The sequence below is a fragment of the Vanessa tameamea genome, chromosome 7, assembly GCF_037043105.1.
Source record: "Vanessa tameamea isolate UH-Manoa-2023 chromosome 7, ilVanTame1 primary haplotype, whole genome shotgun sequence".
Taxonomy (NCBI): domain Eukaryota; kingdom Metazoa; phylum Arthropoda; class Insecta; order Lepidoptera; family Nymphalidae; genus Vanessa; species Vanessa tameamea.
Genome location: NC_087315.1, coordinates 5192917 through 5207995, shown reverse-complemented (window position 1 = coordinate 5207995; position 15079 = coordinate 5192917). Strand labels below are relative to the sequence as shown.

General features: G+C 28.5%; 1 protein-coding gene across 7 annotated transcripts in view; it reads left to right on the top strand.

The window, feature by feature from the left end:
- Positions 1-15079, top strand: part of LOC113401342 (poly(rC)-binding protein 3) — a 188868-nt gene that overhangs the window by 154050 nt on the left and 19739 nt on the right. For 2 of the 7 annotated variants that reach the window (XM_064215379.1, XM_026641212.2), the window contains exons 1-2: positions 13323-13591; positions 13980-14191. In XM_064215379.1, coding sequence (XP_064071449.1) covers positions 14111-14191 — 81 coding nt within the window. In that variant the 5' untranslated portion in view covers positions 13323-13591; positions 13980-14110. Of the gene's footprint in view, positions 1-7301; positions 7335-13321; positions 13592-13612; positions 13791-13979; positions 14192-15079 lie in introns of those variants that run through there. The other 5 variants (XM_026641214.2, XM_026641213.2, XM_064215377.1 and 2 more) reach the window with 4 other exon arrangements.

The window sequence follows — 15079 nt, the reverse complement described above, 5'->3', positions numbered from 1 at the left end:
TAGAATGTCTAAAGTATATCTCGTAAGAGAAATAAAAAAATATCCGCAATCGTTGTAAACTTAATACACAGCTATTACGGGACAAATTGAGATTAAATAACCACTTAACAATGTCGTCTTAAACACTTACTTTTATCAGTAATCTTACATATATGTATTATAAACACGAAAGTTTGTAATGGATATACGAATATTTGTTACTCTTTAACACTAAAACCAATGAGCTGATGAAATTTGGAATAGAGCTTACACCCTTAACTTTATAAATAGCCTCACATCCTAGAAACTTTATACGAATAAGGTAACACAAAACGGAACCAAATCTCAACTGCAATGTAGATATTTCCTTGACTAGATCGAATAAACTTATAATGAATAATAAAATAAGCAACAGGAACATAATTAATAAATATAAATAAATATAAATATTGGACAACATCACATACATTACTCTGATCCCAATGTAAGTAGATAAAGCACTTGTGTTATGGAAAATCATGGTTTGTCTTTGATTACAAAAGTAATTAAAAATGTTTTTATAATCCTATAATATAAAGTAAATAAAATATTTAAAACAATACAATACAAATTTCATAACATATTTATTTCCTTTCATTTGAGGCAAGTGGTTCTGGTTAAATGCACCAGAATTGGTGGGTGACCTGAGAGCCGACATATGTTTTTGTTAATGTTATTCATCATACGAGTTTAAACGCAGCTAAACCCCGAAAACTGTAATAAAAGCAAGCGTATTTACAGTAGCCTAAATATTATTTTATAATACATCTATAATATAACGATGTATAAACGTATATAATATGAACTGATATAGTTAGTATAACTAACTATACTGTTATCTTGTAATATTATAATATAAAGATTGCCTTCCTGTACCATTTGGATCACAGCGACCATTGTCAACTGAGAATAGCTAACTGGGCGGGATATATAATAGTGCTCAAGTGTTTGGGCGAACATAGGTGTACCTTCTATTACCCCTCCCATAATCCGATAGCACGGTACTCCAACACGACCGGTGAGAGTACAGCTACGGAATCAACCACGGAGTATTAATAACGCCAACTTCCAGATTTCATGTCACTGCTCTCGACAGAAATTTTTTTTGGCCTGAGTCAGGGTTGAATTAATATCTATGAGAATCTACAGTCAAGTTCTCTTGTATACATGCAAAACTAACATTAGGGTAATTGTTGTAATACGTTATGCAAGTTTTATACCACAGCGTAAGCTCTTTCTTATTATTACACACTCATAAATATATTGCTAGCGTGCGATAAATATTACTTCTTACTACTTCTGTAAGCTTATGTTGAACCCTTTTATAACTCCTATCAATATATAAGTTTATTCTACAGAAGATAATTGTTGTTACTTCAAAATTACACAATTGATCTTAATTAAAAAAATATATTAGCACTTTGTTTGTATGCATCAAATACTTTAATGAAAATACTTTTAAGCTTATCACGTTTGCAAGGTTCAAAGAATTCAAGGCAAAGTGTTTTATATTAAATTTTTGTAGTTTATTTTATTATTACACAGCCTTGCAAGTTATATTACAAACAGTTTTTATATAAATTGTTTTCCACGTACACCATTGGCATAATATAAAGATAATGTGATGTTTAATATCAGCCCGTGCCCACTGTCCGTCCACTGTCCACCGCGTCCGTGCTGGGCAAATAAAGACCTGTTTTTGAAAAGATTTAGAACATACTACAGCTTCTGTGCGAGATCGTGGACTTAATATATTATAAAAGTGACCGAATTTGATCCGACATGCGAGTTCCCTGACAATGTTTTCTCTCACCGCCAAGCACAAGATGAATTAAATTATAAACACAAATGATGCAAACGAAAATGGATATGAACTCGCCACTTATGCATAAGGTCCACGTGTTCTATTCATTGAACCATATCGGCAATATTGTACAAATTGAAATAAAAATATAGAAATTTAGATAATTTATGCGCGCATACAATATTGTAAAAAGATTAATTGTTAACATTATAATGACCTTATGTTTTATTCCGCAATATACATAGCCATTAATATTAAGTTGTTAATGTGTACGTGATTAAAGTGGAAATCATAAAGAGTACTTTGATCTTCAAGCATGATCTTATATATGCCTATTACCTAATTATAACTGAAACAAAACAAATCTCAAATCTAAAATGATTACTACCACTGTACTTGGAGCTGAAAAGATAGACATTAAATGAATATTCAAAAGTGGTTGTAATAAGCCTCTACGCGTTCTCAATTAAGCGCTGAACATTCTCTCTCTACAATATCAATATTGGCTCCAATTAAAATATCTTACAGTATCACAACAGTTACATTCATGGATACTTTTGCTTACTCTTATAATTATTTCCACTTTTAAATTTGTTTATTTTATAATCAATGATAAAACACTTTATATTATATTATATATATATATATATATATATATATATATATATATATATATATATATATATATATATATATATATATATATATATATATATATATATATTATTTATTAACAGGGTCCGCGGATATATATCACGATATATATCAATTGATTTTTCCCTATCTTCTGAACAACACTCATAGATCTATGCTTAAGGCCTGACTCTGAATGATTACTTTTTATGATTAGTCGATTACAAATGAATATTAAAATAAAATTAGTTGATTTATCTCACAAACAAATGAAGATTATTGTAATAATAAAAGGTACTTGTTTTTTAAGTGTTCATTAAAAATTTCTTTCTCAAATAGATAGACACTAATTCATTTGGTCTTTTTTTTTTTTAAATGTGGTATTTCGACACTTGTATTATTTTACAAATTCCTTTCACATTTTTAAGTGTTTACGAAATGAAATTCGCTTCGTTTTCTTCGCCTGGATATATATCAAAAAATCGGATTTTTGATATTTATTATAAAAATCGGATTTTTTCGAACCCTGTTTATTAATTTATGAATAGAAATAACGTAACTCATATCTTGTTGTTAGATTGTTATCGTTCGAATTTTACTAAAAAACCGTTACTTCTAAATAAACTTTTACTGCATCCCTCTTTTAGCGAATATAAGTTATTAGAGGGTATTAGACGTAAGCAGGGAATGTCAGCCGAAGCAATTAAAAGTTGCAATATAGTGAAATGAAATATTAAAAAACATATTATTAACTTTGTCAATTAAATTTCTGTCATATTTACACGTAAATATTATTTTCGTATTGATTTAACGTTGATTTACAATGAATAATTTTAAGAATTGTTTATGAAATCATTAAAAAATCATTCAGCGAATATGATAGTTAGTTAGGGAAATTTAATCGTAAGTACTATACATTTTATTTTGTAAATCTAATTTGAGTTTCCCTCTAAATAATTTACAATGTTAACTCTTAAGTGTCTTAGGAAATAATTAAACTGGAACACTTATGAAGTCGAGCAATAAACAACAATGTTCAAATAATGGTTAAAAATTAAAGAAAACTATAAAACTACATAGTAACATATTGTTATTTAACATACAAAGTGCTTTATGTGACAAAGGACTAAATTCTGAAATGAGAATTAAAAACTATAGTTTAGAAATAATAAAAAACGGGCGAAGTCGTGGACTCAACTAACGTATAATACCCATTAAACAACCATTTTTTATTTTATTTTGCAATCAAATGTTGAACGAAACAATTGACTTCCTGTCATGTCATGTAAAAATTAATATGTTTTATTTATCTTGTCTGGAAAAGTATTTTCTATAGTAAATAAAAAATACATTCTTTGAATTGTCTTCAAATAATAGTAAAGCTGTTAGAAAAACGTCATAGCTTTGACATTAGAAGTTAACCTAAATATTGGTATTTAGGTACAGACTTACGTTATTGTTGCCACGCATCATACACCCACTATTTTATTGAAGTATTTTAATTGAAACAATGTATACTTTTTATATCATTTTATATATATAGCTTCGTAGACGTCGTACTTGACATTCTAAAGAAAAAACGATAAAATTTTGCAATACTGTTTCATCACTCTTGACTCCTTATTACGGAGTTGAACTCCATATCATCTTCTCACGATCAGAGAAAACCTATAACCCTATAGTGCATAAGCTGTAAAAATATTTCGTTAATACATTTTTCATTCTTTTTCTTGTTAAATCTTGATTTTTAGTATTTAAGAGCACACTCCATATAGCTTATTGGTGATCAGTTACGTTATTACTAATATATATATATAATTTTTAATTATTCTTTAAGGAATTTTAAAGAACATTATTTCATATTAAACAATTCGCCGCAGATCAATTCGAAATACAACAAAATGAAATAACGCTCGTAGCAAATGAAGCAAAAACAAACAAATCGCATACCGTCGAACCTTTCCTTGACATAGCAGGGTTTGCGATTTGGCCGAGAAACCAATGAATAATATACCCACTTAAACATCCTCGAGCGATTCAAGCGCTTGATTGGTTTCCGCTTAGGAATTGACTGCATATAGGTTCTAGCATATATTGTGTTGGCGAGGACTGTTCCAGAAATAATTAATAGGCAACGACTCATTTGTTTAAACAGTACATACATTGTACATACACTAATAATGTAAATGTTAACCATGGGAAACAATTTACCGATATTGCTTGTGATTTAAAAATAAATTCTGGTCTACAAATTTGAAAACTCGTACTAAACATCTCAAAATAACAATATACTAAAAAACAGTAAGAATTTAAATCAAAGGGTTTATTTTAAATTAAATCCAAAAACAAAAATTTAAAGTTTAAAAATCTAACATGATCTGCGTATTCGTTAAACACTTATATCAATTAAATTTTAAAATTTCAATACATACAAAAAGAACTTATTTCACCAACGCCGGAACTTTAGTTTAACATAGATTCACGTAATTCACATAAGCTACTTGTAGGTATATAAACAAACAATTACGCATGTAGATTATCGAGTTAGTTTAATAGATAGATTTAGTACAAGCAATCATGTTATTTGGAATATCTGAGATGGGTTCCGCAGTAAACACGGACGGGAATGCGATAGCTCTATGCAACTCTAGCTGCTCACATGGATTCCTGCGGTGAAACAATAGAATGATGTCCTATAGAACATATTATCTAGAGTGTAATAAGTGAGCGAAGTATAATGGCGTCGAAGTTCCGGTGTACAATAATCGCATTAAGAGCCAAGTATGATTATTACGGAATGTATATAAATAAATAATAATAAAGGATACCGTAACAATATTAAGTCTTTTCATTAGAATTATTCGTTTAGAAAATTTTAATAATAAATTGAAAAAATGTTTTTTTTATTAATAGTATTATTTTTCCTATCATTTTTGTTACAGATCATTCAATATATATTTAAGTTGTTAAAAATATCCACATCATTTCGTACATTCGTTATTATTTTTATTTATACATTTTTAATTCATTTTTTTTTCGCCCTGGTCAAAGCGCCCGTACCTTTGTTAAGCTTAATTACTATAAGTAAATGCATTTTTGTTTTTCATACATCACTATATATATGGTCAAAGATTGCCTAAATAGATGGAGCACCGTTAGCAAGCTTCACTTTTCATTTTATTTGTTTGGTTAGATAAATAGTACTTTCATTACTATCACGATTGCATGTTATTTTTTAAGATTTACAGAGATCGAAAAAAATAAAATGTTTAAAGCCAACAATGAATTTATCATTCTCGTCATTGATTATAAAATTAATTTTTAATGAAAGAAACACGTAATCATGATAAAATATATTTACTATATAATTATGACATTGTCATATTCTTATAGATCCGCTTTAAAACGGCACAATGAAAGATAAAAGAATAAAATCCGTTTATTTAAATTGAGAAGTGAGCTATGCTAGTGGATTATTAAGTTAAATTACTTAGAGTTCTGAAGAAAGATGACGCCTATTGTATTAATGCTTTCTTAATTATAGATTACCATCTCATTCTTCTACAGTTCAGATAAAAATTCAATTTAAGTCCACGATTTTTATATATCAATAGTATTTTAAGAATTCCGCGAATTGGACTTATGATATTATATCCCTTACCCGTGTAAAAGAAATATTATGCTCGTATATGTGTTTCCAAATATCACTCAGGAACAACAACAACACAAAGTAAATATATTTTATTCGTCGAAGATAAATAATTTATTTATATGTTTTTTGCATTCATTTTTATGTTGTTCCGTATTTAAATCACCCCACAAAAAAATACAATCGAATATATTAATTTAATTATCATAATTCATAATCATTGCGTAACTAGAATTAAAAAAATTAAAACATAAAGAAACATTATAAATAGCTCCTTTGTCATTTACATTTAACTATTTTATAATATTTAGATTTTTACGTCACAAACATTTCTATTTTCATTGTTATACTACTTACAATGAAAACTTCTTTTAAAGACTAAACTTTTATGAAGCTTAAATAACCACTTAATATTACCTATACATATAATCAGTTTATCATGCAATCATTATAAGACCTACAGTAAACATCGACATATTATTGAAATATCATAAAATTATACCTTAAAAAATCCCACATACTATGTTATTAAAATAAGCAAATTAATAATATTTTAAAAATCAGTATGTTGCTTTAAGCGATGACTTTAAAAATATAACAATTAATCTAACCCAACATATTTTTTTAATTTGAAATATATTTGTCTATTCAATAAACATTATATTAAGTAGGGTTGCTACATAGGTACGAGTATAATATGTAGACAAGCTAAAACTTTACTCATTAATTATATTAGACAAGTTAAATTTCATAATTCTATACTCATTTGTTGCTGGTATTTTCCATAAAAACTAGGTATGTAAGTAGGTAGGTACGTAGTTTCGAGACAAACATATTATAGCATTTCATTCTTTATATAGTTCTGTAATGTAATTGGAGAAAATAATCGTAGATCTGAACGTTTTTTACATGGGTGTCACAATTACTTAAGTAAAACTGTAGCATAGGTATATCAAAATATTGTATCACAAATGTAATGTTCCAAAATAAATGCGATTTAATTTGTTACAGAATTTAACGTGCATAAATGTAACAAGAAATCGGAATATATTATAATATTAAAAAAAGCTATTGATTTTAGACTAAACAATTACCATTGTTTGCTAAACCCTCTAAAAAAAAATATACCTTTAGATAATTTATATGTATATTCAAAGAATAGAATGTATTTTTAACGACGATATTTTATTGTTTTAGTTTTGAACGGGATCAAACGAGCGGGATTTAAATGTAAGTATCAATTTTTTTTTTTAATAAATATAAAAATTATTTACAATTTTAAAAACCAATCACTAGTTTTGAATGGTGTTAATATATTATTATAAACAACTACATATAACATATAGGAATTTATATAAAAAAACTCGTTAAAACTTTACGTCAAAGTTTTGGTTAACATATACAGTATTTATTGCTTTTGTGATAGTTATTATTTACTGAAATAATTTACGTTTAAATGATAACTTGAAATAACAATTCATAATTTAAACCCTTACGACAGGTTGCATTAGAAGCTACACGTGAAATATGGAAATTTCGCTATGAGTAATTCGTTGTCAGTTTATTTGACCGCTATCATATGACTACAATGTTTTCAACAAAATCCCACATAACTTACGTTGTATTAAATTGTTGTTGCATAAAATATTATATTATAAATTACTTTCCTTTTTTAATTATCTTTACCTTATATATATAGAGCTATTATGTACCTTGTTAAAATAAAAAGGAGGTAGAGTAAACAAATTAAAATCAATTTTACAAAGTTTCGTCTTTATTTTGAGGCTTAGTGTTATTGTTTAACGAATATATCCTATATAATACGAAATAATATATACATATTTTTTATTCTTGTATTTTAATTAACTAAATAAACTTTAAACATACCTCTGAGTCATAATAGTTATATTTACTAAAACATTAACCAAATTTGAAAAACGATTGAAATTAATACTGTAGTATCGTAACCAAGTTCCGATAAAGGAATAATTTTAAAATTTTTGACTTTCTAATCCCTCTATTCTGATGAAACCTGAAAAATTCAAAAGGGTACGCAAACTAATTGATTCCGTTTCGCTCCAATGTTAAATTGAGAGTTACCAACAATAATAACCTTTTGTATGGCCGATGCCCGGCTGTTCTGGCACGGCGACGGCAATTCATTCTGTATAAATTTATCATATGTCATCACGATGTGGACACAGTGGACCGCTGAATACGCAACGTGACCAAAATTATTTTTGAGGACGAGTTTAATCCTAGAATTAATTATCTACGACAATGTTCACTAATCTTGTGTGTATTGTTTAAATAATTTCTTTAGAGATTTAGGTACTCTTTCGGTTTTGTCCGTCTCATTATTATACTTACATAATGATTACGACTAATATCCATATAATATATACTTAAGTATCTGATATTCAATAGGTTTAAGTGGATAGGTACTAACTCAGATTTGTCCAATAATGGGTAATTCCACTTGTTCTGTATTAATCCAATAAGAGGATTATCGAGTATGAAATATTATTACTATATTATTGGCTTACAGATAAGATAACTCAAATTTCGAAGAAATAAATATAAAATAACTATTTTCTTGACTTCATAAATTTCACTTATATTTACGAACTTTATTTGAAACAAGGAACCGTTATTATAGTTAAAGCTTAAAATAACAAGTTAATCCATATAATTTTAAGTAAAAAAAAATTCCGTATATTTAAATATAAAATATATATATATACAAATACCTATATGGTAAGTAATTCTGTATGCTCAAATAATTTAATGATAATTTTTTATCGTAGTAGTTAAAAAAAAATGTCGTCATCTATTAAAAAATACCATATATCGCAGTAATATTCAAAACAAACAGAATATTTACTTACCCTTTTATTACAATAAGCCATACTTAAATAAAAACGTTTCTACATTCAACTAAATAGAAAACTCAAATGGTGATATTATTTTTACGTTAAATGCAATATTAGAGAAGAGTATGCAGACAAAAAACATGCGTTAAGTAAATAAACACTAATTGAAATGAATTTAAAGATACATTACATATACATTAATGATATGACACATTTCGATAAATAAAATCAATGCAAAATATTCAAGTAGACTCTTCCAAGACATTTCGAATCTTCATTTTATTGAATTAATTAAACGCAAAGCTACCACCCGTACAAACTCCGTAAGAAACTCAGTATTTCTATACAGTTATTGTTGAGAGCGTCATAATAATTTTTATGAGTAAATTTTACGATGCGATGAGGAACCAGTATTATTGAAAGCGAAATATTACTCCATGAAAACTTTAAAAACGATTTGATACTGCATCTAGTTAGACTAGTTTCCTAATAAAAATTAAACAATGATTCACAAATAAATGTGATTATATTGTATCGAATAAAATTGAAATAATATGTGCTCAAAGTTATATATTCGAATTCCAAAGGACAATTTCTAATTTTATAAAACATTTTTAGATGATTCTTTATTGTGTATGTAAATTAACTTCTACGCATATAATTAACTTCCATTCTTTAAATATGTACATAAATACATATCTATATATAATATATTGTTCTTATTACAACCCGTTATCTAATAGAGTCAGTCACAAGTAATTAAAGTGGTTATTGTTAATAAACGGGTCCTCCAACAATCTACATATTCTGACTTTGTTAACTAAACCCTCCAGAGACATCACTACCTAACTCTTGTTTTGATTTGCAGTGATTTCCTTAAGAAAACCATGAGTTAATTTAATAATATTGTGATGACAAGCTTAAATTTAAACCAGGGTAACGATAATTAAATAAGTCGTTTTCAATATATAACACGGTAAAAAAAAAATAGTTATTTTATGATATTATTGCTAATCCTAATCCTATATAAATTAGAAGAACAGAGTCTACCACTACGAATAAAACGTTTTTATTTTTAACCTTTACTGTTACATTTTAGCAGACCGCCTAGATGGGTATATATAGTTAATTATAAATTATTTTGAGTAAAAACTAGAAATAAAATTAAATAATTGCTTTAATTGTGTTTGTCATAATGGGAATATATTATTATATAAGACTAGTAGTAGTAGTTTTTTTTTATTAAAATGAACTTAACTGCATTAAATAACTTATCTTTCTAGGCCATTCTTTGTTTTCAACTTATCTAACAAATACAGTACAAAGCTGTCCATTAGTGTGCACTCGGCAAAAATATGCTTCATTTTAACCGATGTTTACCCGACGATTTCATCCGCTGTGCTTCTTAAATGAATCTTACTGGTTAGAGAACGAACAAAAAAAAGCTTCACGATTTAAGAGTGATTTAATTTGAATCGTTGATACTGTATATTAACTTCAAATGGTCAGACTGACTTTCAAAAACCCTTCCGCCAAGTGAAATTCTATGAGTACTTTATGTATAATTGATCATGGGAAAAATATATTAATAACCAATAATATTATTATATTCAACTTAGCGCTTTTCTTTGGATTAGGTGTAGTGGCTCTTTTATACGTATTATTAAGAGTTAATAAGCACTCAAGACACTCATAATCGATAACAGCGCAGATTTAGCACCGGAAGCGCTAATGGGAACAAAAAATATTTTACACAAAAACTGTGAAACATTACATATATTGCACTATATTTTTTGACATATAATATTAATTTAGAGTAATTAAAAAGATCATGCTCTATTTACATTAGCAGCCTGTAAATTTCCCACGGCTGTGCTAAATTCCTCCTCTGCCTTTGGGAAGAAGGTTTGGAGCATATTGCATCATGCTGCTTCAATGCGTGTTGATGGTGTTCAATTATATTAGATTAATTACACGTCTACATAACCAAAGAATTAGAAATATTTCTAAAAAAATATTGTGATACCTGCATTATTACTGCGCTTTAATTAAAAAAAGATTTTAATAAGTTTAATAATAAAGTATGCCTGCCCATTCAAATAAAAAAAAAGTAATTTCAAAATCTCATAAAGTAAGATGACATTCTTTACAAAGATTTTATTTCAAGGTATATTAAATAAAATCGTCCTACGCGCAAGTCGAGTTTTGCAGAGGTATTCTTGATTCAAGTTAAAGCGTATAAATTAAATAATCTAGAATGAAACTGCTGCTACCCATGCGAACTTACAGGCTTCGGGAAAATAAATAAATGACATTCCAATGTTGCCAATGTATATTATTTGTGACCCTTATTTTATTATTGGTACATCTCTTTCTTGAACTTTACAAAACAAAAAATTTTTTTTACATTTAGTGCTTATCCTATCCCAATTCTATGTATATAAAAATAATTAATAAAATATATTTAGGTAATAAAACTCATCTTCATTTTAATAACTCCACTGATTAATACTATATTGATATTCTATATATACTTATATTGAGAACACTGATTTTATGTTGTCGTGGACTTAGGACTAGAAAATCCTCTTTTATATATAAAACACATTAGGTTGAGTAAAAGGTAATTAATTCCTTAGACTAATTTACAAATAATACTTGATATATTTCGATACAAAAACGAGCCAGCACTGTGGACATGACACCAAATGGCGTACAGATCTTTAGAAACAATTACAATTTATTCAATTCATTGTTACCTTTATTTATAACAAACTACCTGCCCGTCTCGGCTTCATATATCTAAAATAAGGATTTTATTCCGAGATATTTATACGACTATGCCTACTTTTATTTCATTTTTCATTTCAAGCAGTGGAAATCTTCAAAAAAGTACCCAGGTTCTAAGGTAGAACCGGGTTATGTAAGATTCTTAACTAATACAAATAATGCACTAATGCAATAAACGTCTGCGGCACGGATTACGGGATCGTATCGATATAAGATAGCTTTTTTTTTTAATTTTTTCGCATATTGTTCATTGTCATTTTACACCAGAGATATTGTTTTAACCAAGCCTCTATCATATACGATACTTTATTTCCATAAACCCCTGCTACCGGTAACCAAATAGAAAAGCCAAGCCCATCATATAATAGGAAAACAATTTTCGCAAATCAAGGTAACAAAGACAAAGGAAGACTTAATAATTCAATAAATTGGTTAATAACAAAAAGCATATACATATAATAGCTCTAGCTACCTACAATTGTCTGAGAGAATATTAAACCTTAATTTTATTAGTAATATTTTACAACCGAACCTTACCGTACTTTATACCGTTATATATAAATAAGTGAATAAGTGGTAGTTAAGGTTTTTTTCCATAAAACTAAAAATCACATTTTTGTACTTTAAGCAGAGATTAACATATTAGATTAGAAAAGGTGGTTTATCAATCATCAAATTTTAAATGTTCAATTAAAATATGGCGGGACTTTGTAAAGTATATGAGCTGAAGAAAATGACAGTTCTCGAGCGAGGGAGCGTTGGCATAGAATTTGTGGACAATTATTATTTATCAAACTCTAGTATACCAAAGGGTCACAATAATTATATAATGTAATTGTAGGTGTTTGTAAATAGTATGTATGAAAATGCATTATTTCTAGGGACTTTTAATACTAATAATATAATAAATATTTTTATAAATAATAATCGTATCACTTGAATAATTAAATCTCTTAAATAGCTCTCTGCTACTGCAAATCACGAACAATATCCACACTAATTAAAAAGTAACAACATCTCGTGAGTCAGCAACGAGAGTATCGGACACGGCTCAAAAAGGCTGCTTCTCATTCTGATTTTGCTCGGATTAAAAGTACAAGCTACTTTTCATTCTACAATCTAAGTTAAGTCGTTATAATATCAAATAACGAGTTAAAACGAAACGTTAGTATAATTTGAGAAAATCTTTACAACTTTAATTATTTTAGGCATTTGCAAGATTTAATTAATTAATTATGTTCCTAACTTGCTTGTATTTTAATGCCTGTACATATTAAAAATTAGGACTAGTCGCTATTTAAAATGATTAGTGTTGTTTTTGGCTTAAATAAATATATCATTGAACGCTGGTCTTTATACATCAACAAAGAAAATTTAATACTATAAGTAAATTTACATACACATACCATATAACCAAAACAAAGGTCTACTTTAAACAAAATAACTACGATAAAATTGTATTGCTCACTTATAATATTAGTCTCGTAAGGCAATGTATGGAATACCTTAGTAGCGCTGCAATCGCCACCGTAATCTTTGTCATTGGAAATGAACTCATTGGCTGCTGTCATATCGTCGCCATACGCCACAGATTCAATACTAAAGTAGCTAGCATTCAAGTCAAGCAAAAGCAAAACAATTCTCGTTGTCTATGACAACTACAAGCTTCACATAGACGCGTCATCTGCGTCGAATTTTATTATTTTTATAATTTAGTAATGTGATTAAGAAAATTGTGATAAGTGTGATTTTATACAAATCTTCGTGATAATATTAGTGTTAAGATTTGTTATGTTATCTTTGTTCTTCGGAATAAACTACGAGGTAAGAAAGCTGCGAAGTCAGTGTCGTCAAGATTTGTTTAGAATTTGCGGGATCGATAACCCGGTCGGCTAGCCATGAGGCGCGACGCTGAGGTTATGTTGCGAGTTGCGAACCAGTATCCGAGTTCAAGTAACGGTCCCGCGGACCAGAGCGAGCCGACTCGTATTACAGCCGCAAAATCCGGTCGGACTTAGGACAAGTTAGTTTATAATAGCGTCTAGATCCTCATTAGCCGCCCTCATTCCGTTGCGCTTGCCACAGATAATCACTGTAAATAAATACTTCGGTATTTAGCTTCGCTTCAAAACGAGGAGTATTTCCTATGCCCCGAACCTTTAGCGCTCGAAACCTTTGGATATTCCTTATGAGATGTGCGCCTGTTTTCCAGCTTACCCTGCCTGCAGTGCGTGCCAAGAGCCCCAGAGTCCCAGCCATTAGATTGAGTGGAGTGTCCCCTGCCCACACGTAGCCCTGTACGCAGCCAAAATTCCGCGAGATACAACGGACACCTCCTCCAGCATGGATCTGGAGAAAGCCCCCACTCTCCATGAAGAAGACTCCAAAGTTACCCTCACTATCAGATTGATTATGCAGGGGAAGGTAAGAATGTTTGCACTAAACATAATAACAAATACTGGGTGTTTTCACTTAAATTCTATTTGCATTTTCTGTGAAAGTGTGCACTTTACCTTCTTCTATATTCCCTTATCTTTATAATAACATGAGGCTTTTTATAGATTAGTCTTTTAACTTATATTCAATCTTAAGTGATGTATAATAGTTTTACTTCCTTCCAATAAAATATAGTATGCTTACCACACAATGGAAGTCATATAATAATCATTTTAAACAATTTTTTGTGCTTTAAAATAAATAAAGAAAACATTAATATAAGAAAATATTTTATAATTGAACATTACATTAATAAAAAATAATATAAATACAATAATAATAATTGTCTTTTAAATGAGTTGTATGACTCTAAAGTATGTTAATCTTACATGACATTGATATTTAAATCCTGTTAGAAAACAGGCACTTGTATGGATGCCTAACACAATATCCTCTTTATATATTACCTTGCTTGCTTAGAATAGGTTTTTGTAGCTATTTAAAGAAATTATCTTACTTTAATAGTTAAGCTGTTCCTATTATTACATAACTGTAAAAGTATACTACTACATGCTTTTACTTTCCAATAATTGTTTAGAAAGTGTTTATATCAATTGTACAATTACAAGTCAATGCAAATAACCTTAACCGAGTTAGTTAACATTAATTCAAACAAGAGCAATTAATCTGAGATGGTTCTTCATTCATTTAGCATTTGATTATAAACAATATATGTATCCATTCAAAAATAATATGATTATATCCATCAAACATGCTTATCAATATGCTAATGCCTATTAATTAAAATCCAAAACCAAAGGAAGTGACTCATAAAATTATGGCACCTTATTTTGATCCTATTAAAATTACCAACAA